The following is a 27,482-nucleotide window of genomic DNA, read 5'->3' as shown; positions in this document are numbered from 1 at the left end:
GAAGAAAGGCTAAGTAGACAAAGAGACACATATGTAAGTCCTTTCCTCTCCCTTTCTCCTTCTGCCCTCATTTTCCCAGGCTTCTAGTTGGAAGCTCTCTTTATAGTCTCTTCTCATGAGAACTACTGTGATGCCTATAAGTCATCCCCAAACTCCATCATTCTCTTTCCTTCTTGCTCAGCTAAAACTAAACTGTTGAAAATTATTTTTGTGTTAAGATTCAAACAGGTTTGCCTTTCCTCACCCAACTTTTGAACCCACGTTACTTAAGATTTGGTGGGGCTTAATTATAATTTACTTTCTTCTCTGCTGGCATTTTTTGGCTCTAAATAAATCTTCAGGAGGTTGGAGGACACTGGGGAAGAGGGAGAATCCAGTACCTCAGAGTTTTCTCCACTGTCTGTATGCTCAAAGTCCAGTGCTCCATGTTCGTGGGTGGTGTTTCTGAGTGGTAACCCTAACAATGAATCCAACTGGTCTTGTTGGTGCTTCTCTGCCCCAAGATTGATAGCCCATCCCATGTCTGGTCTACTATTTTGTTGTTGTTATCAGTGGTAATGGTGGTGGTGATGGGTGAGTTTCTCTTTCTTTCTTTCTTTTTGGTGAGGCAATTGGGGTTAAGTGACTTGCCCAGGGTCACTAGTAAGTGTCAAGTGTCTGAGGCTGGATTTGAACTCAGGTCCTCCTGAATCCAGGGCTGGTGCTTTGTCCACTGTGCCATCTAGCTGCCCCCTGGCCTCCAAACAATGTGTGTTTCTTTCTATTGGAAATACTTTCTTTTGCACAGAGCATCTCCAACTTAGAGTATGCTCTCAATCTATCACACACGTGTTCCTGTTAAGTGACCCAATCCGTTCATTAGTATTCATTTATTAAGCTCTTACTGTATGCCAAGTGCTCTGCTGATTGAAAAGGTCCAGTGGTTAGATTACCTTCCAGTTGAAATAAGAAATTTGTTGGAATTAATGGCATCACCATCATGGAGGGGTGTCAGTTTTTCAGTAATTAATCTGCTTCACAAGCTTCTCTTGAGCATGTTATGTGCCATGCACTCTACTCGGCATTGAAGATGGAGGTGACATACTACTGGGGGATCAGTCATTTGTTCAGTGCCTACTGTGCTCTAGGATCTGTGCTAGGTGCTGAGGATGCAATGATAAAAAGATGGAACAATCCTGCCCTTAGGAGTGTCTGTTCCATTGGGGAAAAAATGACAGGATTGTGCCATGCCCAAATGACAGAATATAAACTTGACAAAGCTGGGATTTTGAACCCAGGTAATATGGTTGAGATGACCCAAAGGATTGGGGCAGGGGCAGGGTCTGGAAAGGCATTTGAGCTCAGCCTTTGGGAGTTTGAGGGATTCTATGATGGGGAGCTGAGGGTCAGGTACATTCTAGGAATGGGGGCTTCCTGTGCTAAGGTGCAAGATGGAATGTTGCACATAGAGAATAGCAAATAGACCAGGTGGGCAGGAACTCAGTGTGAATGTAAGGGAGGATTGTGTAAGCAGACAAGAGAGATCATCACCAGGTTGTTCAGGGTTTCCAGTACCAAGCTAAGAGCCTGGTTCTTGGTCCTAGAGGAGGTTATAAAGTGCCCACCGCTGTATTTGGTATGCACATGGTCTGAATCCCATGTCTACTTATCACAGCCATGCAGGGAGAGATAGGGATTAAAGCTGCTGTGGTGGGTATGGGGAAATACCAGGTGAGGAAATTTCTTCTGCCAACGTAAACCTAATTCCCAAGGTTTCCATGGGATCAAATAAGATAATATTTATGAAAGCACTTAGCATAGTGCATGGCACATTTGTTATTCAGTCGTTTCAGTCTTGTCCAGCTCTTCTTGACCTCATTTGGGTTTTTCTTGGGAAAGATACTGGAGTACTTTGCCATTTCCTTTTCCAGCTCATTTTACAGATGAGGAAATGTAGATAAACTGGGTTAAGTGACTTGCCCAGGGTCTAACACCTACTAAGAATCTGAGGCCAGATTTGAACTCAGCAAGACAAATCTTCCTGAGTTCAGACGCAGTGTTCTATCCACTGCATCACCTAGCTGTCCCATGTTGTTCTGCACACACTAGGTGCTATGTAACATATAAATGTCAGTGATAATAATTATCACAATTGTGATGGTGATGTCTTTACCAGGGTCACACAGCCTGTGTGTGTGTGTGTGTGTGTGTGTGTGTGTCTGTGTCTGTGTGTGTGTGTGTGTGTGAGTGATGGCAAGACTCAAACCTACATCTTCTCAGCTCCAAAAGGAGCTGGATATCTCTCCTTACCTCCATGCTGGCTCTTGTGTCATGGGCTTGTGTTTCTTAATCCCTAACAAAAACTCAGCGTCTGGCTTAGTGTCTGGTCACATTAGTCACACCTGCACTGGGCTGAGGGTGGGGGGAAGGGTATAAAATATCTCTTTAATCTTCTATGGGGGGTGGGTGGGAGATAGGTGGCAAAGGGGCCCAAGGGGAAAGACACAGTTTCCCTGTAAAACACCCCATGATGACAAAGAATTATCGATTTGAGATCTGAGAAATGAATGCTTTTCGGCTGCCTCTTCTGAGTGCAGCCAGCTCATGTTTAGTATTCCCTCAAGAAAAGGGGAGACAAGATGGAGAGGCTTTCGCTGAGCAGGGCACAGCTGAAGCATCATTTTTCAGTCCAGTAACTTTGTCTTCTCTCGCTTGCCCAGGTTAGCAGATAACAGCTATGTATGAGACGCTGAATCCAAATGCCCCCTGTTTGCTCTCTTCTCCCCTCGGGGCCAGAGACAGTGCCCCGGTGACCGAGTTTGGTTCCTGTCACTTGTAAAAGCTGTTTGGGGACCAGATAGTGCTAGTGATTCCATATGGCCATGTGGATTTCATTTCCTTTTTTGAAAGCTGAAGTAAAGTGAGTGAGTCCAAATAACTTGGTTTACTAAGTCATTAGCTTTTTCAGTAAAATACCTATCAGAAGGGAGTCTGCCCAACTATGACCTCATGAAATTTCGGAGTTGGAAGGGACTTTGATAATCATTTTGTCCAATCCTTTGTTGATGTCATTCAATCATGTCCAACTCCTCATGACCCCATTTGGAGTTTCCTTTACAAATATACTGCAGAGTTTGCCATTTTCTTCCCCAGCTCATTTTACAGCTGAGGAAACTGAGGCAAACAGGGTTAAGTGACTTGCCCAGGGTCACACAACTAGTAAGTGTCTGAGGCCAGATTTGAAATAAGGAAGATGGGTCTTCCTTGACTCTATCTACTCCACCACCCTTCTGTATCATTTGATCAACCTCTGTGAAACTGATTCCATAGTGGAATGGAAAAGGGGATGAGGTGGCAATTTTAGTAGGCCACATGTTTTCCCATTCTAGATCCCAATAGCCTTCTACATTGGAAAATAATCTAGAAGGCATCGGGAAGACAATGATCAAAATGGAAAAGGCCCTAGAGTTTGTGCATATGAGGGACCATTGAAAGAACTAGGAATTTTTGCTTAGAAAACAAAGAATACTAGAATTAAGATGTCTGGTAGAAGGCATAATTCTGTCTGTTGAGCTTTCTTGATATCTGTCTAGACTCAGACCCCTGCATACAGCCATCTTGATGCCTTGCCAATTAGATCCCCTGAAGGCTAAGGATTATATTGCTTTTGATATTTGTATCTTCAGTACTTAACATGGTGCCTGGCACACATATCATTCATTCATAATAGCCATCCTTCTTGTCTGAATGACCATCCTTTGTAAGAAAAATTGGATTTCTGCTGTTTTGCCTCAAAAGGCAGGACTGGAAGTAAGTGGAAGTTGGTGATGATAAGGCAGATTTCAGCCCCGTGTAAGGAGAATATTCCTAATCATTAGAGCTTCCTTCCTTCCTTCCTTCCTTCCTTCCTTCCTTCCTTCCTCCCTCCCTCCCTCCCTCCCTCCCTCCCTCCCTCCCTCCCTCCCTCCCTCCCTCTCTCTCTCTCTCTCTCTCTCTCTCTCTTTCTTTCTTTCTTTCTTTCTTTCTTTCTTTCTTTCTTTCTTTCTTTCTTTCTTTTTTGTAGGGCATTGAGGGTTAAATGACTTGTCCAGAGTCACACAGCTAGTAAGTGTCAAGTGTCTGAGGCCAGATTTGAACTCAGGTCCTCCTGAATCCAGGGCTGGTGCTTTATCCACTGAGCCACCTAGCTGCCCCCTGGCCTCCAATCTTTATCTGGAAAATGAATGTCATGGGGAAGATGCCTCTAATGCCCATTCCAGTTCTAAGTCTATGATGCCATTTCAGACTGTGTTCTCACGAGAGTTAACTGTTAAGTTTCCAATGTGAGCATTTACTCCCTTGAAAATCAGCAAGGGTTAGAAGTCAAGGCTTGATTTTTTTTTTAAATTGTCTTGACTTTAAAAAGTGATGGAGAAAATATTAATGATATCAATTAAACTTAAAATTGTATCATTCGCACTTTTTTCCAGAGAGCTGGTTTTCAGAGAGCTGGTTTATCCTTGTTTGCATGCACTTTTGACTGATGCATGTAATGTGTAGTGTCAATCACAGATGAGATTTCATGACCTTCTTAAAAAATCTTCCAGATACAATGGGAACCTGTGTTTCTTTTTCTGATATTTCTCTTATCACTAATTATTAATTTTTTGAGGGTCCAGACTGTGTATTATTCATAGGATCATCAGTCAATCAGTAAGCATTTATTAAGCACCTGGCATTGTACTAGGCACAATGGCATCCTAAATTCACAGGATTTATACCTGCAGGGCACCTGGGAGATCATTTAATCCCACCTCAAGTTTATAAATAGGGAAATGAAGGCCCTCAGAGGTGAACTATCTTGTTCAAGGTCAAGTATTAATTGAAGTTAAGCCCCAATCCTCTGCTGCTTTCCCCACTATAAAGTGCTACATTCCCTCTTTTGTCTCAGATCCTCTCCTTCCCCCACCCAGTCTATTCTCTTATGTCCCTTAGCTCCTGGTATAGTGCATAGTTAATCACCATGTATTGAGTGAATGCATGAATATGTAGACATTCCCAGTAGCTGGCCCTGCCATTCAGTAATGCTTTGAGCACTAACAACTCCATCACTTTTCAGCTGTTTCTTCCTTGAAACCAAATCATCTTAATTCCTATTGACAACCTCCATGGGCACTTTAGGGTTAGTTGTGGCATCTGAGAAAAGGGGTGGTTTGAGGGGAAGTCCCCTTTAGACATATGGATGCCAGTGATGGAGAGCTCTGGTATTATCCCTAATGGCCCCAGGACTAGGCTCCCCACGTGCTTATCAGACCCTAGCAAACCAAGGGCAGACCTGAAATGTATGTGTGTCTCTGCCTTATATGGTCATGGTTGGATTATGAAAGCATGAATAGAGCAGCAGGGACAGATTCAGATGTGTGACCTAGAAATAAACATATGCCTTATCCCATCATAAGCCCCCAGAGCGAAACTCATGCCTCAGGCTATCTGCTGAAAAGCTCTCTTGATGATTCTAGCGGGGGAGGGATGGGAAGCAATGTATAGTTCATAAAGAGCTGAAGCTTACATGGTTTCTTCTCCCCTCCCACCTACCCTACCCCTGTTTTTTCCTTCATCTCCAGAGAAGGGTATGTGTTGGGGGTGGGAAGGAGGAGGGAGTGGAGCATAAAGTGCCACTACATCTAATGAGAGCAGACTTAACCCCCTCATGATAGGGGGTTTTTAAATTTTTGCCCCATTTTCCTTTTCTTTTTAATTTGTGGAACAAAGCAAGTATTTCCACAACATAATACAATAAAAATATCATTACATATGAAACTGCAAATCTATTATGTACAACTTACTATTCCTTTCCAAATATACAACAAATTTATCTTGTAAATTTTTTTTTCTCCCCTGCCCCAGACACAGCAACCATTACACACGAATTAGGTGTGTATATACAATTATTTTGTACATACTTCTATTAATCAGTTCTTTCTCTGGATGTAGATAGCATCTTTCTTCATTTGTCTTTTGTAGTTAATTTGGGTTTTTTGTTAGAAATTTCTCAATTAGATGTAAAAACATTAACAATCATTTTTTAAAATTTTGAGTTCCAAATTGTTTCTCTCTCTTTCCCTTCCCCACAACTTGGAAAAGGCAAGAACTTTTATTTCAGTTTTACATGTGAGGTCATGCAAAACATATTTCCACAGGAGGATGCTTTTTAGAGAAGAATAGCACCCCTCTTTTTGTTACTGCCCAGAAATATGACAAACAGCATCTTGACTGTGAGAGAATAAAGTGAGTGACTGACCAAATGGGAAGTCTTGGAGTAGAGGTTAGTGAGCCACACCACACTGAGTAAGCAAAAATCTTCCATTTCCGTTTTCCCAATCCTTGGGGTGGGTATGCTTCTTTCCATTTTTGCTTTTGGGATCCAGTGACATTATCTTCCAACACACTTGGACTGTCAGTGGCTTTTTGAGTCCTGCCTGATAGCAGTTTATTGCAACCCATCCCCCTCTAGATCACCACCCCCATGTGGCTTTGTCAGTGGGAGGCTATTTTAGCCCACAGAGCTAGCCTACATAGTAGGTTCATAATAAATACTTGGTTTCTTTCCTTACTTCCTGCCACTTTGGGTCCTAGATCCCTTCCACGTAACAAAGAAAAATAGTTAGAGACAAAGAAAGTGAATAATCTGACAGTGTATGTCATTATCCATACCTAAAGTTCACCACCTGCCTCCTGAGAAGAAAGAAGTATGTATCTTCTCAAACCATTCCATCTGAATTCTGATGTTTTTAGCTTAGTTTTCATTTGCATTATTGTGGTCACTGGGAACGTCCCAAACCTTCCATTAAATACACTTGAAAAAGTATTATACCTGAAACCTAAATTTAGTTTCCATGTCTGTTCTTTAAGCTTAATTTGTTATATTTTTCACTAGAAGTTAGGTTTTGTGTTATAGTTCCCACTAGAAGTTAGGAGTTGTTTTCTGTTTTGACCTTTGTATATTTTCTCAGCATTTAGTAAGGGGCCTCACATGTTCCACGTATTTTATAAATGCTTGTTTGATTGAAATATAAATAAGGGATAATTTTTGAATTCTCTTTAAAAAATTTTAATGTTAGGACAAAAGATGAAGTTGTTTTAGAACACAGAGCACAGCAGTTCAGGTTACTCTACTCACGAGAAGGAAGTTTTATTGGAAACGTATCTTTAATTTTGCTCATCAAAAGCAGTGGCATAGGAAATTAAGTGGTTTTTATATGGGAAGTAAGTGATGGGAAGAAAGTGTTGTCTTTAGTCATTAAGTTGACCAGTCCTCCTGTCTCTGGTTTCTTATTAATCTCTGCATCCTATGAATCCTTGACATTCCCCCCTGAAGGGTTTGCCAATAATCTCGATCCTAATATGGCCTGATGTCCCTTCAGTGTAGGAGGCAATCCACTCTAAGCCTGGCTTCCCTATTCTCTTCTTAGCATCAAAGTCTGACAGCTCGACTGAGGTCAGCTGGATTTCCGTGGGGGAGTCTGGAGACACCTCACTAGGGATTGAGTTTCACCTGCTAATTGCCCCACTTCTAAGAGCTCATTGAGTCTCCAGTAGAGATTCCAAGGTAGCTAATTTAGTCATTTAGCCAAAGCTAAAGTGAACTTTGGCTGTGTATGGAAACAAAGTGAAAATTGAAAGGAATGAACCTGAAATCCCTAGGGACCTCATGTCCTTTATTTCTGTTTTATTTCTATTAGCATTAGAAGTTCAAAACCAAAAACATGGCACACATTATTACTTACCAATATACATCTTGTATTCTCCTTCATCCCTTCTCCTCACCCAAGGAGAACACTGTTGTTGTTGTTGTTTTTATTGTGAGAAGCGGGGTATTGGTCTTTATTTATATCCCCAGTGTCTATCACTGAACCTTGCAAAGAATAGGGACAATAAATGCTTGAATTGAATTGCATAATGCACAATCCATTCAGCACTGAGATCTAGGTCAAGTTATAGGTCAAGGTATCTGTCCTTTAAGTTAAAAGTTTTAAATATAGTGGCTTTTATTTAAAAACCAAACAAGGTTGCCCCTTGAGATCCAAGTCCACTATAGTCCCTGGCTACAAGCCCAGCACTGCTGAGCCCTCTTGGTGGGGGTGAGATGATTCCCTTCTTTGGGCTTCATGCTCCTTGGTTTGTCAAATTAGGGATTTGTACAAAGACTTTTCAAGTTCTTAGATGCCCCTCTATCTTCAATTTTACTTCTATCCATATCACTGACAGCTGTAGACAATTTGTTATTCCTTTTAAAAATGTTTTATTATTTATCATTATTATTATTATATTTTATTATATATTATTTAAAATATTTTATTTTTCTTCAATTATGTATATGTTAAAACACTTTTTAAGATTCATTGTTTTCTTTTCAGTTTTGAGTTCCAAATTCTGTACTTCCCTCCCTCCCCCACTCTTTGATACAGTAAGAAATCGGATACAGGTTTACAATTTATAAATTTTCTAATGAAATGGACTGGGGGTGGGAAGAGAAAGGGGAGGAAGGAAGGGGAGGAAGAAGGAGAGGGAGAGAGGGAGATAGAGAGGCTGACTTCTGACTTTGCACAAGGGAAGAAATGCTTGCTTCCCAACGAGACATTAGAGAAGTTAGCCTCATTTGGCCATAGGTGGTGTCTTTGTTCTCTTTCAGCTCTGACTTCCATGATTCTCTGACATTCCATTTGATGAAAGGTGCTTAGGGCTAGGGAAAATGGCTAATTGTAGGTTTCCCTTTAGACAGTTTTGTCTCTATGAGGTCACATACATTTATGTCCTAGTATGTTCTGTGCACACACACAAGACATATATAGAAGAGACATGGGTCATCTGAGAGCAGAAGGGTGGTTTGGGAGACTGTGAAAGTCATCTCGCCTTGAACTGAGTCTTAAAGGAATACAGGGAAAGCAAGAGGCAGAAGCCTAGAGTGTTCTAGGCATCAGGGACAGCCATTCCAAAGGCAATGAGTTAGGAGATAAGAGTGCTGTGTACAAGGAACAGCCCGTGGGTTAGGGTTATGGGATCTTGGTGTGTGTAGAGAGGAGTAAGGTTGTAAAAAGACTAGAAAATGAGAAAGGAGCTAGTTTATGAAAAATTTTAACTGCCCAGCAGAAGGTTTTGTTTGATCTTGTGGGTAATAGGGAGCCACTGCAACTCAGTGAGCAGAGGGATGACACAGAGGACTAAGAAGGGAGTATTCAATAAAGGTCTTATGTGGGAGGATGCATCTGAACTGGGCTTTGAAATACTTTTACTTCAATCAGATAAGAAAGAAACAGCCAGGAGCAGCCAAGAGATCCCAGATTCTGGATCTTCCCAGTGTTTTATGATGGTGGTTTACATTTCTAGTGTCTGTGCTTACTAGTTTCTAGTGTTACTTGATAGGGAGACATGATGGTGTAATGGATAGGGCACAGTCCTCAGAGCCAAGGAGAGCTAGGTTCGAATCTTGCCTTAGACATTAGATGTAGAACCTTAGGCAAGTTGCTTCAAAACCTTCCCAAGTTCCAGATTCCCCATGGGTTTTGAACTCCATGGATATTTCAGTTCTAAGTGTGCAATGCTATGATCCTTAGCTCTTGTCTTAGCTGCAGGGAGAAGAGGGTTAGCAAATTGTAGGAAGGCACCAGGGTGTGTCTGATTTAGTTTGGTGCCCTCTTTGGATCATAGAATTGATCATTGATTCATACAGATGAATTCAAAGTCAATGCATCTACACATTGAAATGTCTGTGATTTTTTAGATGGCTAATTTACTTCCTCCCAAACTAACACTCTCCATTTCTTTCTTTTCAGGGTCGTCATGTTAAAACTGGACAGCTTGCTGCTATCAAAGTCATGGATGTCACTGGGGTAATGTATCTGCCTCTTGTCCTTTCAAAAAAATCTATTCACTGACTCTCCAGAACTGGAGAATGAGCCATGTACTCACTTAGTGGCTTTTGAAAGTTTCATGTTATTAAAGAGTGTGCTTCTTGCCCACTTAAGGTATCACATCCTTTCGATTTAATGTACATAATTCCCAGATTATGGTAGGAGATACAGTCAAAATTTCTTACCCATATATGCCTCAGGCCAATTAAATACCACATGGATTTATGATGAGTGATGTGAGCCAGTCATTTACATTGAACAAAGTTAGCAGTAATTGAATATGAAGAAAAAATTAGAATTTTTAGGGTATTAAAACAATAATATTGAAATAAAAGAAGATACATATGCACACACACACATAAACAAAGATACATATATGTGTGTATGGACAGGTATATAGATACATATATGTATATGTATATATAGAAGACACACATAGACATGTATATATGTATATTCTATATGCATGTATCTTCTGTTGATACATACACACATACATATATAGGTGGGATATAAAGTGTTTGTATATATATATATATATACACACACAGTCATGTGCATGAGTACATATGTACACATGTGTATCATGCATAAACCTACACACATACATACACACATTCACTCTGTTGGGGGGAGCACCTTGACTAGAAGGAGAAAGAAGATGGAACAAGTATGAGGATGAATTATAATGACTATTTCAAATGAGGATCTTTGCAAGAAAAAGTCTCAGGTCTTTGTTTTTTTCTTTTCAATGTGACAACTAACCTCAAATACTTCTAATAATTAAAGTCCGTTGCTCTTTTGTATGCTCTCTTGCTTGGATGAACAAAAGCGAGTAGAAGAATAGAGTTCTTTCTGTGTCTTAAATGCAATTACGGTGCTTGCTCCCATTCCTTTTGTTGACTTTATTTAAAATATTTTAATGCATTTTCCAAGAGTACAGAGGAGAACTCTGTAGCTGCAAAAGACCTCAGTGGACATCAAAGGCATGCTAATATGTTTTGTATTGTCTTGGGGACTGTTCAGAGAGATCTTTCAGCTACACCCAGATAAACACATGAAAGTGAAGAGAGAAAAAGATTTAAGTTGGGCCTGAAAGCAGATTATCCAAGACAAATAGACTTTGAATGGTTCCCACAAAGGTATCAAGAATTATTCTCTGTGAAAACAGTCCAGACCACTGGACTCTCCAGTCCTGTTTTCATCTGTTTCCAGTGGCTGTTTTGTGGAAAACACTGGGACTAGCTTCCAGGATATCATCTATCATGGGCTATGCTTGATCTTCCCTTAATTATACTCCCTCATTCATTCTCATTCTCTCTCTCTCTCCCTCTCTCTCTCTCTCTCTCTCTCTCTCTCACACACACACACACACACACACACACACACACACACACACACCTCACTTTATATATATATATGTATATATATATGTATTTTTTTTAAATTTTATTTTATTTGGTGAGGCAATTGGGGTTAAGTGACTTGCCCAGGGTCACACAGCTAGTAAGTGTTAAGTGTCTGAGGCCGGATTTGAACTCAGGTCCTCCTGAATCCAGGGCCAGTGCTCTATCCACTGTGCCACCTAGCTGCCCCCTCATTTATATTGTTACTTATTCCAGTGCCATATGTTGATCAGCTTCTCTGTGTTTTCAATTCCCTATGAAAACTTCAAATGAGGAGTCATTTACCCTCGTTTCATACAACTTCAGACCTGGAATACATCTTAGAGGTCATATAATAAAACCTCATTACTCGATAGATGAAGAAATAGATGCACAGAAAAGAGAAATGAGTTGGCCAAGGCCACATATCTAGTAGGCAAAAAAACTGTGTAATTCTAATGCAAAAATCATCATTGCAGCTCACATTTAGGTCACATTTAAGCTTTGAAGAACACTATCTTACTTGAGCCTTAAAACATGCTACCTATGAGGTAGTTGCTATTAGCATCCCCACTTCATAGATGAGGAAATTGAGCCCTAGACAAATTAAATGGCTTGCATGTGTTTACATACCTAATAAGTGTCCAAGGCAGGATTTGAACCTGACTCTCTAGTTCAGTACTAAATAACATGTTAGAGGAGTCGTAGAGATTATCCAGTCCACCTTTCTCATTTGTCAGAGAAGAAACCAAAGGACTCCAAAAGAGAAGTTGGCTAAGTCTTCATAGCTGGTAAATGACAGAGTGAAATGATTCTAGGCTTCCACTCATAGTTCTATCAAAATTAATACAATTTTCAGTTCTTACACAAAAGAGAACATAAAGATAGATTATTGAAGATAGAACCGCAGATAGATTCCATGGGATCTGTGAACTCGGAAAGGGTAAAAAATGAAATCTTTATGTTTACTAATCTTCAGTGTCTTTTGTAATCCTGTGTATTTTATTTTATGCATTTAAACACACGATTCTGAAAAGGGCTCCCTAGGATGAGGTCAAGGACTTCTGGGTTTATACAACTTCCTCATTTTATAGCTGGTAAAACTCAGAAGCCAAACCAAACAGGTGTAATGCTTTTTACATAAGCCCTGACTTTTTGAATACTCTCTCCCCGGAAAGATAAAGTGATCTGCTCATTGTACCTCATTTACTGAATCATTGCAGATGACAACATCTCCATGATCATTGATGCTCCCTGAGAGCAGGGACTATTCATTTTTGTCTCTGAATTCCCATATTCCAGGCTTTTGTCTGCTATATAGAGGCTGGCATGTGCTGGACACAGCTCCAGCTGATCATTAAATCTTCAGGGGGACCTTTTATCCTCACAAATTGACAAACTCTGTAAATCAGGGCTTGATCGATTGCTTTGTTGATTTTCTAGAAAGTGATGGAGAAAATGTTAATAATGAGCATTAAGTTTGAAAGTGTATCATGGGCACAGTTGTTTTTGTTTGTTTCTTTGGAGGGGGATGGAGAACCAGTTGTTAAGCATCTACCAGCACAACAATGCCTAGAGGGCACTTAATAAATGCTTATTGAATTGGAACGCATGTAAATTAGAAAATAAGGAACATCAAAATCAGCTCCTGCTCCTTTTTCAGTAGAAATCCTTTTATAAAGGTGTTACCTGTAACAAAATTCTAGCCCCAGAGCTAATGTTTTAAATTAATTGGGAAGTTATCCTTAAACATAGCTATAGTGTTTTTCTTGAGTGAGGTGAGTATATTATAGAGGGGGAAACACACACACACACACACACACACACATACACATGCATCTGTATATATATGTATATGTGTCCTGGTGTGTATTTTATATATATTTGTGTATGTATCTATGTAAATAGATACATAAATATATGTGGTTATATATTTACAAATGTATATAAATGTATAGTTATATATTTAGATGAATATATATACATATACATGCGTATTCATACTATATATACACCCACACGTTTTATCCTCACTATGTTAGCTCTTCCCACATGGATTCTAAGACCAATGAGCTCTCCACTACCTTCTGTTCCATTGCCTGTATAGTTCTATCCCACAGGAGCTATTCATCCTCATGCCTGCCCAAGCCAGCTCTATGATCAATCATAATTCTGATCCCATTTTCTGATGTCATTTGTGTCATATTTAAGTCCTTAAGCCTTAAGCTTTATGGAAATTCAACAAAGAGTCTAATGGTTTGTCCCAAAGTAAATATTCTCAGTTTACGATGGTGTTACAGATAGACCTTGGTCTTCCTGTTGTCCTGTGGTAACCAAACCCATGTCTATGATGGGCCATTCTAAGAAAAGCCCAGATAGAAGAAGCCAGGAAATCCTCCATCTTTGACCTGACATCATGGAAAATCCCAGCCTGACATATCCTGCTTCATATCTCTTGCTTCACTCTCTTGGTGAGTGTAGCCAAAGTATATTTCCAGTGGAAACCCCCCAACCCCATATAATAGAATAGTTATTCGCAAATACTGTTTTCTCAAGTGGGATGAAACATTGCAAGAGATTCTCTGACAGATTGTTCTACTGCAGTGCTCTGAGGAATGCCATCATCTCAGGGGAGAAGAAAAGGGGCCACCAAGGTCATCTACTCCAACCTATACTGGGAAACCCCCCTAAAACACTGAAAAGAGGAGTCATCCAGTCTTTGTTTGAAGGTTTATAATGACAAGGAAGGCACCACCCCTTTGGTGGTAGCAATAATGATTATAACAGCAGTAACAACAATAATATTTGTTTAGTTTTAAAGGGCAGCTGGGTGGCTTAGAGCATTGGGCCTGAAGTCAGGAAGACTCCTCTTCCTGGGTTCAAATCCGTCCTCAGACACTTACTAGCTCTGTGACCCTGGGCAAGTCACTTCACTGTGTTTGCCCCAGTTTCCTTATATATAAAATGAGCTGGAGAAGGAAATGGCAAACTATACCAGAATCTTTGTCAAGAAAACCCAAAAATGGAGTCATGAAGTGTCAGACAAGATTTACAAAAATGACTGAACAACAAATAGTACTTTAAGGTGTATGAAGTGCTTAGCATATACTGAATTGATCATCACAGCAATCTTGGGAAGTGGGTGCTATTATTATCCCCATTTTACAAATGAGGAAACTGAGGCTGTGAGAGATTAAGTGAATTGTCCAGACTCACACAGCTAGTACATAAGCTAGGGGCCAAATTTGAACTTAGATCTTCTTGCCTCCAAGGCGTGTGCTTTGTCTACTGGGCCATCTAACTACCTACAATTTTAAACCATTCTACCTTTGGATAGGTCTAATTATATTAGGACATTTTCCCTTATATCAAGAAGAAATCTGTTGCCTTGTGACCTCTATTCATTGTTCACATTTCTGCCCTCTAGAGCAAAGTCAAATCCTTCTTGAATATTTTTTGAATATTCAAACATAACCATAGTCCCTTTCCCTTCCTTCCCAGCCCCAACTCTGTGTTGTCTTCTCTAGGATAAGCACGGCCAGTTCCTTCGACTGATCCTCATATGGCACCATCTCGGCATCGAATCATTCTCATCTCTTTCCTCTGGACTCTAGCTTATGTCAATCTCTTCTTCCATTGTGGTACCCAAAGAACTAGTCTCTGTGATGCAGGTGTGGGCTGCCTTGCAGAGTCCAACAGGACTGTCCCATCCCTCACTCTTGATGCTATCACTGTCTTCATGCAGTCAGGTTCATTTTGGGGGCTGTCAGATCCTTTGTTAACAGCTGGAATTTTGAAAAGACTAGATTTTTTGAAAACCAACTCTATGACTTCTTTCAGGTTATGAAACAATGATTGATTCTGGTGGAACTGTGAGCTCAAATAATTCCTTAAATATTATTTTCATCATAGGCTGCCTCTGCTTTAGAACAGTCCAGTCACAATGTGATCTGATTCTGTAATTCTTCCCTTTTGCAAATGGAAACCTCTGAAAGGTTGACATCCTCTGGTCTCCAAGCTTTTGTTTTCAGTTGTTAAAAATCCCTGGTTATAACCTGAGGTACTACCTGACACCTATCAGATTGGCTAATATGACAAAAAAGGAAAATAATCAATGTTGGAGAAGCTGTGGAAAAAATGGAACACTCATGCATTATTAGTGGAGCTGTGAACTGATCCAACCATTCTGCAGAGCAATTTGGAATTATGCCCAAAGGGCTATAAAACTGTGCATAACCTTTGACCCAGTGGTACCACTATTAGGTCTTTTCCCCAAAGAGATCATAAAAAAGGGAAAAGGACCCACATGTACAAAAATATTTATAGCTGCTCTTTTTGTGATGGTAAGGAATTGGAAACTAAAGGGCTGCCCATCCATTGAGGAATGGCTGAACAAGTTGTGGTATATGAATGTAATGGAATTCTATAGTGCTGTAAGAAATGATGTGCAGGCGGATTTCAGAGAAACCTGGAAGGACTTACATGAACTGATGCTAAGTGAGATGGGCAGAACCAGGAGAACATTGTACACAGTGTCAACAACATTGTGTGTTGGTCAACTGTGATGAACTTGATTTTTCTCAGCAATGCAATGGTCCAAGATGGTTCCAAGGGACTTATGATGGAAAATACTCTCCAAATCCAGAAAAAAAGGAACTGTAGAATCTGGATGCAGATTGAACCATACTATTTCTATTGTTTTTGGTTTTTTTCTTTTTTGAGGTTTTTCCTTTTTGCTCTGGTTCTTCTTTCTCAGCATGACTGATGCAGAAGTGTGTTTGATATGCTTGTACATATATAGCCTATATCGGATTGCTTGCTGTCTTGGGGAGGGGGGAAGGGGGAGGGAGGAAGGGGGAGGGAGAGGAGGAAGGGAGAAAGATTTAACACTAGAAATCTTACAGAAGTAAATGTTGAAAACTGTCTCTGCATGTGGCAGCAGGCTTCTGGAAAATGATAAAGTACTTTTATGGAAAAAAATCCCTGGTTATAAACTTAATACTTCAAGGATCTGTGGTTCATTGGTGTGTGGCTCCTCTACCTGTGCAGATAGAGATTCTTATAGCTTGGGAAATGGTACTCAAGTGTCATTTTGGCCAGAAAATTCATCATCTGCCTCTCTAAATGTAGCTAGGCTATTCCTTGGATGACTTTTCCATTCAGGTCACCAAACATTATTTAAGCACCTTCTATGTGAGGAGCATTGTGATGGGCACTGCAGGTACTAAGATAAAATAGCCCTTGCCCTTGGGAAACTAGACAGCTAGCTATGTCAAGTCCCCAAATAAACCCCCTTCCTTGGATGACCATTTATTAGGTATGTTGTAGTGGACATTCCTAGGCACAGCTAGGTGATGTAGTAGATAGAGATCTGGCCTGGAGTCAGGAAGACCTGAGTTCAAATCTGGCTTCAGCCACTACTTGTGTGACACTGGGCAAGTCGGTTAATCTTGTTTGCCTCAGTTTCCTTATCAGTAAAATGAAATGGAGAAGAAACAGCAAACCACTCTAGTATCTTGGCCAAGAAAACCCAAATGCGGTCATGAAGAGTCAAACACAATTGAAAAGCAACAACAAAGGAGGAATTCACCAAGAAGAGGGAGTCACAGGGACTGAGGGATGTCCCAGGATGAGGAGCCTGCTGACATATGGTGATAAGGGCCAATGAGTCAGGCATTGTGATGGGCACTGCAGGTACTAAGATAAAATAGCCCTTGCCCTTGGGAAACTAGACAGCTAGCTATGTCAAGTCCCCAAATAAACCCCCTTCCTTGGATGACCATTTATTAGGTATGTTGTAGTGGACATTCCTAGGCACAGCTAGGTGATGTAGTAGATAGAGATCTGGCCTGGAGTCAGGAAGACCTGAGTTCAAATCTGGCTTCAGCCACTACTTGTGTGACACTGGGCAAGTCGGTTAATCTTGTTTGCCTCAGTTTCCTTATCAGTAAAATGAAATGGAGAAGAAACAGTAAACCACTCTAGTATCTTGGCCAAGAAAACCCAAATGCGGTCATGAAGAGTCAAACACAATTGAAAAGCAACAACAAAGGAGGAATTCACCAAGAAGAGGGAGTCACAGGGACTGAGGGATGTCCCAGGATGAGGAGCCTGCTGACATATGGTGATAAGGGCCAATGAGTCAGGCAGAATGAGGATCCTTATTACAGAGACTGTGTCCCTTGGTCATTTTGGCATCTTCCTCCCCAAGTTCATGATGCCATGTGGGCTGCCATCATCTTGAAAGAATCAAATCTGTCGATTTCCAAAGGAGAATGGAGAAATTGGTGCTGAATTTATCCATTGCTGCTTGCTGCCAATCACGTGTCTGGTGCAAGGAGTGTTGTAAGAGACTTCATTGAAGAGAAGTGTGACCCATAAAGGAAGTGTCCACTCTTGTCACACACCACTCCTAGTGCTGTGGCGAAGATGACATGAGATCACATCCAATCCTTAAAGCTCTCTACAAACGCCAGCTCTTAGCTTCTAAAAGTAATGATGTCTGTGGAGCATTGGGCGGCTCCCAAAGCAAACTGTGTCAGTCCCAGATTCCTGACCTTGGGACGTTTACATTTCAGGGTTCTTGTGGGAAAATAAATCCCATGAAAACACTTCCTCCATTAGTTCCGCCCTTTTCACCTTCGAACCTGAGTCACCCCCCCCCCCCCGCCCCGGGACTTCAGAACCTGGTCTCTGAGCTGGAGATCAGCAAAGCTCTTTAGAGCTCAGATCCCAGCCATCCCTTCACCAGGCACTGAAATAGGTGAATGATGCCATGTCTCCCAGAAGGTGACGATGTGTGTCATGTAACAGGAGGCAGATCTTACATGGTGCCCATGAATATGACCAGGCTATCCCTTGGGGTTAGAACAGGGGACAAAGAATAGGATCTGAGACTGCTGCCTTTAGGGGTCATCTACTTCAGGGTAGCAGTAGCAGCAGCAGTAGAAGTAGTAGTAATAGAAATATTAGTGGTGGTGGTGGTAATAGTAGTAGCAGCAGCAGCTTGTGATCAGAGGTCCCCAGCGCCCTCTCCCTGGCTTCCTGCTCTCCTCTCTGTTTCTTTCCTCCTTTTCTCCTCCCACCCCACCACACTTCTGATGGGTGTCACTTATTGTCCCCCCACCTTTTTCTAAGGGAACACATGAAAGGAGGTAAGGAGGCAGCGGGTGGGAGGGGGATGGAGCATTCCAGACATGGGGCCCAGCCTGTGCACACAAGTGAAATCAGGTTTCAAACAAACATGTAGGTCAGCCCTGAATGGGAATACAAGTCACCAAAATGCCCTCGGAGGAGGAAGGAGCAGAGGAGGAGGAGGTCTGTGTGTGTGTGTGTGTGTGTGTGTGTGTGTGTGTGTGTAACACACATGCACACGTGTATGGAGGCAGACCTAGATCTTTCCTGGTGCCTTTTGAGAGTCCCCCCTCCCTCCCTTTCCTCTTTCCCCTATGCCTCTCTTTTCATCCTCCCTTCCCTCACCTGAGCCTCTCCCTCCAGGCACAAGTTAGGACAGAATCAGCTGGCCTGTAGAGATGATCTGGTCTATCACACATCTCCCTTCTTCTCTATTTTAGTTGGCTTATTAGGCCCTGGAGCCAAGTCAGGGGTTCTTAACCTTATATGTCATGGACCCTTGGGCAATCTGATGAAGCTTCTGGACCCCTCCTCAGAATCATGTTTTTAAATACTTTTAAAAAATCATAGGATTATAAATGAGCAGCTAGGTGGTGCAATAGATAGAGCACCAGGCCAGGAATACCTGAGTTCAAATCCATCCTCAGCACTTACTAGCTTTGTGACCCTGGGCAAGTCACTTGGCTCTGTTGACCTCAGTTTCCTCATTTGTAAAATGATCTAGAGAAGGAAATGGCAAACCATTCCAGTATCTTTTGCCTATTTTTGTATTCTCCACACTTAGCATGGTGCCTGGCATGTATTTGTTCTTTAGTTGCTTTTCAGTCATGTCCAACTCTTCATGAGTTGGGTAAATTTTGAATCCACATCTTCATTTACCCACTTTAGGGGTACATTCAATATTATAAAAAACTCCCAGATTCAGAAAAAAACAACAACATTCTTTGTGTTAGTGTAAACAACTTACAGAATAGCCTACTCTAAGTTGACTTGAATATCCATATTGAGAATGCTTGAAAACTTAGGGGGGGGGTGTGTGTATGTGTGTGTGTGTGCGTGTGAGTGATATAGTTGTACTAACACATGCTGATACAGTTAACTACAAGAAAAAGATTTGTATTTACCATAAAACCAGAACAGATAAGTGTCCGCTCATTTTCACCAGCCTTGGCCTAATATTATTTGTAATAACTTGGTGTTCTGTAGTGTTTTTCATCTTTGTATCTCAAAGCATATTCCCAAATTCGAATTCTCCCAACAATGCAGTAATATAATAATATATTATTATAGTAATAACATAGTAAACATATAAGCATGTATGTTTACTATATATGAAATTATATGTACATAAGTATATAAAATATGGTAAAAATAAAATAGTACAATTATTGCTATATTATAGTAATATAGTAAGCATAAAGATGAGAAAATTGCCATTGAATTTTTGTTGCCCAAGTCTTGGAGCATAGCAGAACAATCTTGGATTATAACAGAGTTATTTGGATCCTTAATCCCTGGACTTTGGGGTCCCCTATGTTTGTGCCTCCTCTTCCTCCATTACTCCAAACACATCTTCTCTCTTACGGTGTGTTCCTCCTATTTTTCTCATTTTCCCTTCCTTAGCCAACACCTCTTCCTTTGTTTTTCTTGGATCTAATTCTCTTATAGATATTTTAGTCTTCCTCTAGCAGGTTTATAACTTTGTTTCTCTTTTTTCCAGCTTTTTCTCATTTAAAACCTAAATAGACTTAAATAGTTTGGTGAACATTTCCTTTTATTTACAGCTTTGATTCAAATGACTTGAGGCTTACTTTTAGAAGGGGCCTCCTCAGGCATCTAGTTAAAGCCATACTTGAAAAAGAATCTTGTTCACACCCCCTCAAAAGAGTGGTCGTCCAGCCCTTGCTGGACTAGACAAAACCCACTCCCTCCCTAGGCAACCCTTTGCACTTTTTCATTTCACATTCATCCCCTTCTTCTTTTACAATGTTGTATCTTATTTTTCCTTCTTCATTGCTTAGAATTTTAAACATGATGATAATTCCACTTTTCGTATTCAAAATCTGATCTTCCCAACCAGATTCGAATCCACTTGAGGTCAGGAATTTTTTTTTGTCAGTCTTTCACATGGTATTTGTCTCATTGGGGCCTCATTAAATACAAAAATGAATGGCAGATTCACCATCTGTTGGCATGGTTGATCTGATCGAATAAATATGCAATCAGAAAGCATTTATAAATCAACTGCTATGATGCAAATACTGGGTAAAGACTAAAAAAATAGGTCCTACCCTATAGGAGCTTACCTTTTGTTGGAAGAGATATGTACATATTTAGTTCTGTGAAAAGGTTTATTTTAGGTACTAAAGATACAAAGACAAAACCTTTTTAAAGTTCCCTCAAGGAACTGGGGGGGGTGGTTTGCAATATTTTATTTTATTAATTTTTATTTTTATTATTCTTTTCTCAATAACCCTTTATTCTCTCTCTCTCTCTCTCTCTCTCTCTCTCTCTCTCTCTCTCTCTCTCTCTCCTTCCACCTTCCCTTCCTTCCTCTTTTTTCCCCTCTATTAAAAAAGGAGAGAGAGAGAGAAAACTATCCATAATCAAATCAAATTCCAACATTGCCTATTAGGAAATAAGAAACATTATTCTTATTCTCATTGTTATCTAATATTCTTACATGCTTATTTCAAAGCATTTATTAAATCCCTACCACATCATTTCCACTAACTAGGATATATTACAAGTAATGATTCTAGCTCTCTAGAAACTTGTTTAAGGTTCCCCTAATTGTGATGAACATTTTAGGAGCTAACTAGGCAAGGAGGCATCAAGGGAAATAATATCACAACTTAACTTGTTGCCTTGAAACTTGGCAACATATAGTTATTTGTGGGGAAATGTTATATGTCATATCTGGGGAAATCAGCTACCCTCATCTACTCTGGGTGGCTTGAACAGGATTGCAGGGTCTTTTTTTTCCCTAAGTAAGGTAAAAAGAGACAGGGTGTTATGGCAAATAGGCTTTAGTGTTAGGAAGGCTAGGGTTAAAGTCTTGCTTCTGAGTGACCTTGGGCAAGTCACTTAACCTCAGCCATCTCTCTATGACAAATTGCAGAGCATTTGATCTGCTTTGGTAGAGGGAGTGTCCTTTCAGGGGGCTGCTGTGCTAGTGAAGTCACTTGAACTCCCCAAAAGGTTGAATAAGTGAAGACTGAACCATCCCTTTGTGTCTGGAGGGCATGAGTACTACTCCTTATGTTAGTGTAACTAATACCTAAGGCAGAACAGATTTGCCAATTATCAGGAAGAGACCAAGCTAGGAAGGTCAGTTCTCCACCACAGCCTTGACTGGAGAAGGCAGGCTTTGAGATGGGCAGAAGTTATTATTACAAATGTAATAATGAGAATAGCAGTGCTTTGAGGTTTTCAAAGCAGCTAGGTTCTAATTAGTGCAAATAATGAACCCTCTGAAATGGTCACAGAATTTGAATCCACACTGCATATTTCCATGGTGCTAAAACTGATTCCCATTTTGTTGTTGTTTTTTCAGTCTAACTCTTTGTGACCCCCTTTGGGGGTTTTCTTGGCAAAGATACTGGAGTGGCTTGCCATTTCCTTCTCTCTTCCATTTTTTACACAATTTTAACTTCAATTAGTTAGGATGTTCTCATTTCAAAGCAAGTGTGAACTAAGGAAGCAAAGTAAGGCTTGGTTGGTACCAGAGTGCCAAGGGGAGGGTCCTCACAACGGGGGGGGGTCAGAAAAGGGCCCCTGAAGGAGGTGGCCCCTGAGCTCACCCTGGCAAAGAGCCGAGACTTCCAGGAGGATGAGAGAGAACTCATGCATGGGAAGGAGTCTGTGCCCAAATGGAAGGTCTAGCCTCTCCTCTAGCTAAATCTGCCATTCCCATGAATGGCCCAAGTGCATTAGCTGTTCTGAAGGCTTCTCCCCTGGAAAAGAAGGGGCAGATTTCTTCATCTTGAATTATTGACAATTGTCATACAGCCAATCTGGGCTTCAGAGTTTAGGCATGGGCTAGTGGAAGGAGCATTGGCTCTTGAGTTAGGAGTTCTGGGATCTAAATTCTCATCCCTGGTTCTTCTAGTAACAACATTACCTTTGGCCAATCTTTTCCCTCCACACCCTGGTGCCCTTGCCCCAGTGGTCACCATCCCTAGCTCCTCCTCACAGGAGCCTTGTTCTCCATCCCCGGGACCACTCTCAGCTCTCTCTCACAGGTAAGCGAGGTTTCACTATCATGCTCAGGTACAGCTCTCTGCCTCACTTCCTAATTATGGGCTCCAAAGCATTCCATAACATCACTCACCCCCCCCCATTTCCTATCTCCTTTTGAAGTGTTATCTTCCCTCAGGAAAATGTGGGCTCCTTGAGACAGGGGCTGACTTTATTACCTCTATTTGCATCCTGAACACTTAGCACCGTTCTTGGCACTTGGTGAGCAAATAACAAGTAGTTTCTCTGTCTGTCTCTGTCTCTCTCTGTCTGTGTCTCTATCCCTCCCTTCCTACCACCTTCCCATTCTCTCTCTCTGCAAATATTTATTTATTATGCACTTAATATGTGTCAGGTACTGGACTAGCCACTTTACAAACATTATCTCATATGACCCTCATAATAACCATATGAGGTAAATATTATTATCCCCATTTTAGAGCTGAGGAAACGTAGGCAGACAGAGGTTAAGTGACTTGGCCAAGGTCACACAGCTAGTAATGGTTTGAGGTTAGATTTGAACTCGTCTTCCTGAATACAGACCCAGTGCTCTGTGCACTATACCATCTTCAAGGACAAATTTGGGGAATTCAGCAAGTCTTCATCGAGGAGTTGGCATCTAATCTGCCTGTCTATCTTTCTGACTATCAGTCTCTGTCTCTGTCTCTGTCTCTGTCTCTCTCTGTCTCTCTGTCTCTCTCTCTCTCTCTCTCTCTCTATATATATATGTATATATATATGTATATATATATATATATAGCTATCTAATTATCTGTCTGTCTCTACATCTGTCTCTCTGTCTATCAGGACCTCAGTTTCTCCTCAGTAAAAATAAATGTTTAGACTAGATGGTGTCTGAAGTCTGGTCCAGATATAATATTCTCAGAAATAGCTTGTGTCCAATTCAATTACTATGTTTTATCAACATCAAAAGAACCTAGAGAAATGGAAGATTATGTTATTTCCTAGCATTTTGAGAGAATAACCACGATGACAAACAAGAGGAAAAAAGGAGAAAACACAAGAATTTTAAGGAGGCCCAGGTGTCATCCATAGAAAGTAGCCTTTGTCCGTGACTGCCTTAGCTAGCTTGGGATCATTGAACAGTTATAAGAATAGGACCTTCCAATTACATTCCAAATTCCAGAGAGTGAAGATGCTTTCGGGAAAAGACAGATACAGTGTGATGTCATGGCCTGGACTTATACAGGGAGTCAGCTCAGGAGAGCCCTGAGACCCTGCCATGTGAATATCAATTGCTGGTGTATTTAGACTTGAGGAGAGGAAGGGGAAGTATGAGAACTCTCTGCCAGCCTTTGAAAGATTGTCATGCTGAAAAGGGTTGGGTGGCTTTGCTTGGCCCCAGAGGCCAGAACTAGGAGTGATGTACTTGGTAGGTAGTGGCAAGACCTATTTCATTTGAATCAATACAATAAAACATCCTATTAATTAAAGCTCTTATTTAATTAATCCCCAACCATTTATTAGATGCCCACTCTGTGCAAAGCACCATGTTAGGCAAGAGGACTACAAAGACAAAGGGAAAGGAATAATTGCCTCCAAGAAGTTCACAGTCTACAGGGAGTAACAACATGTCCATGGAAAGGAGACCTTCCTTACACTCTGTTACCAGGATGGTTAGGAACACTCTGAAGTCTGATTCAAGTCTTTTCAAGAGGGTAGTTTGGGGAAGGGGGGCTGCCTGAGCAGCGGGGGGCTGCTCTTATGCCAAAGTTTGAAAGAAGCCATTGACTTTAAAGAGGCAGGCAAAGGTGGGGAGGGAGGGAGATGGAGTATGGGAGACATATGAGGAACAGCAGGAAGGTCGTTTTGGCTGGAACATCTTAAGTATATGAAGGAAAATGAGGTGGAACAAGCCGGGAAAGGTGGGCTGGAGCCAGATTGTGATGGACTTCAAATGCCAAACAGGAATCCATGCATTATCCTGGAAGCAATAGGGAGCTTGAGTTGAGTGGGAGAGTGACATAATTGGACCTATCCTACCAACCTCACAGGATGAAATGAAATACAATACATATGTAAGGTGTTTTGTAAAGCACTCTATTTCGACATGATAATAGCATCAGTGATTAGGCAGTCTGTCAAAAAAAGGTCCTTTATTAAGTGCTTGCTATGTGCTAAGTGATGGGGATAGAAAAAGGGGCAAAATACAGTCTCTGCCCTAAAAGAGCTCACAATCTAATGGAGGAGACAACAAACAAACAAATATGTATAAATAAGCTATATGCCTGCATATATAAAATTATGTGTGTCTATGTCTATATCTATACCTTTACCTATCTCCATATATACATATACATATGCACATACTCATACATACTACTGGGTAGGAGAGAGAGAGAGAGAGGAAAGAGAAAGGGGGAGGAATATAATAGAGGGAAGGCATTCAAATTAAGAGGGAAGGGGGTTCGGAAAGACTTTAGAAGTGGGGTTTTAGTTGGGACTTGAAGGAAGATAGGGAAGTCATGAGGTAAAGATGAGGAGGGAGAATATTCTGGGCAGGGGGACAGACAGAGAAAATGCTCAGAACTGAAACATAGAACAGCAATGAAGCCAGTATCATTGGATCAAAGTATGTGAAAAGGGAGCAGGGGAAGTAAGGTGTAAGGGGTGTGTGTGTGTGTGTGTGTGTGTGTGTGTGTGTGTGTGTGTATGTGTGTGTATGGGGGGTGCTAGGTTATGAGAAGCTTTTAATACTAAATGGAGAATTTTGTGTTATGAAATTTATACATTTAAAAATAATTTGTTTTTTCAATTATTAAACATTTCTTTTTTTCCTTCCTCCACTCACCCCTACCCACTGGAGGAAAAAAGAAATCTGGTGTCATATAAGCAAGCATAGGCAACTTTCTACACATATTGAATGTGTCATTTATTCAGTTTCAAAATACTACCAAAATAAAAAGTGCTTATAGTATGTCTTCATATATGAAATAGGACTGGAAAAAATCCCTTTTTTCCCTTCACTTCCTAGTATAGCCTTTTGAAATTATTGATATGCCAAGATTTAAGGCAATGTGGAGTAGTGGATAGAATGCCGGCTTCGGAGTTAAGAAGACCCCTTGTATAAAACCTAACTCAGATTGAGTTTGGCCAAATCACGTAACCTCTCTTAGCCTCAGTTTCCTTACCTGAAACCTACCTGGTAACTACTATTTTTGAAATCAGAGAAATTCTCCTGCTAATATCTGGCTCACCCCACTTCTCACTCCACTGCTGCCCCATTTCTCTCATTTTCCTTTCCAACTCCTGGAGCAAGGTGCTTCCTCTTGGTTCGTGAACTTCCTTAGAGCCCAGTGGCTCCTGGATGCTCTATGATCTGGCTTTCATCCTCAGTGGTGAAGTCCCTTCAGTAAAACTTCCCTCTTCAAAAGTGGTGTGACCAGTGTACCTGGTGTTCATCACCTCTGTTGTCTTTCTCTGTTCTGTTCTCTGCCTCTTGTGTACCATGCTTCATCAGTGGATGTCCATTGAAGTGAATGGCCTCCTAGTAGCCTCCAGCAAATGTTACATAAAAGTTTCTTCCTTCTTTCCTTCTAAGGGAGGATATAAAGTGGGTTGGGAACACATTCTTTCATTTCCTGGAGCAGTAAATGGGGCAGAGTAACCTGGCTTCTGGCCCAGGGTTATGAGATTTAGGGAGTGCTGAGATCACCTGTACCTCTTCAGCAGGTAGGACTGGCTGAGTTTAGCATTTATATGAGTCTCCCTGTCTGTCTATTGATTATCTATCTCTCAATCTTTCTATTAGTTATCTTCTCTCTGTCATCTATCTCTATCTTCTCTATAATCTATCTCTCTATCTACTCTATCATTTTTCTATTTCTCTCTTTTATAATTTTCTATCCTGTCATCTATTATCATTTTTATCTCGGTCTTCTCTCTATCATCTATCTCTGTCTTCTCTATCATCTATCGATATCTTATCTTTTCTCTATCACCCATCTATCTCCTATTTCTCTATCATCTCTATCAATCATCTACCTTTATCTTGCTCATCTCTCCCTTATCTCTATCATCTGTCTTCTCTTTATCCTCTATCTTCTCTCTACCATCTCCTCTCTATCTTCTCTATCATTTCTCTATATCTTCTCTATCATCTATATATCTTTTCTAGCCATCTTGCCATTATGTTATTGCCATTGTGCTCTCTCCCTCATTAGAATGTGTGTGAACTCCTTGAGGTCTAGAATTCTGTGTGTGTGTTCCTTTATATGCCCAGGACTTAGCCAACACTTAATAAATGCCTTTGATTGACTGACTTAGAGTAATTAGTTGAATCTGGAAGCCACCACATGGAGGTGTTCTTTCCCCCCACCTTGCCTTAACCCCAGAAGCCACATCCCAGGTGAGTTCTTCCTTGGCTAGTCTCTGGCCTGTTTCTTCCCCTAAGGCAGCCTTCCAATGGCCTCAGGCTGTCTCCCTGCTGCCTTTCATCTGTTGTATATATCACTTGTATGAACCTAGTTATTTACATGTTGGCTCCTACCAGAGCTACTTCAGGGAAGGGGTGATTTTCATCTTTCTTTGTACCCAACAGAGATTAGCAAAGGGCCTGACACACATAGTAAGCCCTTAATAAATACTTGTTGATTGCTCAATTGCTTGTCATTCTTTGTTTGCTCATCCAATGGTCTTATGTCCTCAAGTTCCCCATACCAACTGAGTGTCTTAAAAACTTAATTTGAGGTTGCTTTCACTGGGGACCAGACTTGCTAATTACAGATCTGTGGGGGCCAGTTATCCATGTAAGCAGAAATACCCCCTTCCTCAATGTATCCCAGTCATTCAAAAGTTTCCTTTCCAATGGAACATTGTCATTATGTTTGCTTAT

At 40.9% G+C, this 27,482-nt stretch overlaps 1 protein-coding gene across 7 annotated transcripts in view; it reads left to right on the top strand.

Annotated features, from left to right (window-relative positions):
* Positions 1-27,482, top strand: part of TNIK (TRAF2 and NCK interacting kinase) — a 430,959-nt gene that overhangs the window by 208,918 nt on the left and 194,559 nt on the right. For all 7 annotated transcript variants that reach the window (XM_043995975.1, XM_043995980.1, XM_043995978.1 and 4 more), the window contains exon 3: positions 9,792-9,848. In XM_043995975.1, the coding sequence (XP_043851910.1) occupies positions 9,792-9,848 (57 nt within the window). The remainder of the gene's footprint in view (positions 1-9,791; positions 9,849-27,482) is intronic.

This window comes from Dromiciops gliroides, chromosome 3 (genome assembly GCF_019393635.1).
Source record: "Dromiciops gliroides isolate mDroGli1 chromosome 3, mDroGli1.pri, whole genome shotgun sequence".
NCBI lineage: Eukaryota > Metazoa > Chordata > Mammalia > Microbiotheria > Microbiotheriidae > Dromiciops > Dromiciops gliroides.
The sequence above is the reverse complement of the archived record's forward strand: the minus strand, read 5'-3'. Positions and strand labels throughout refer to the sequence as shown.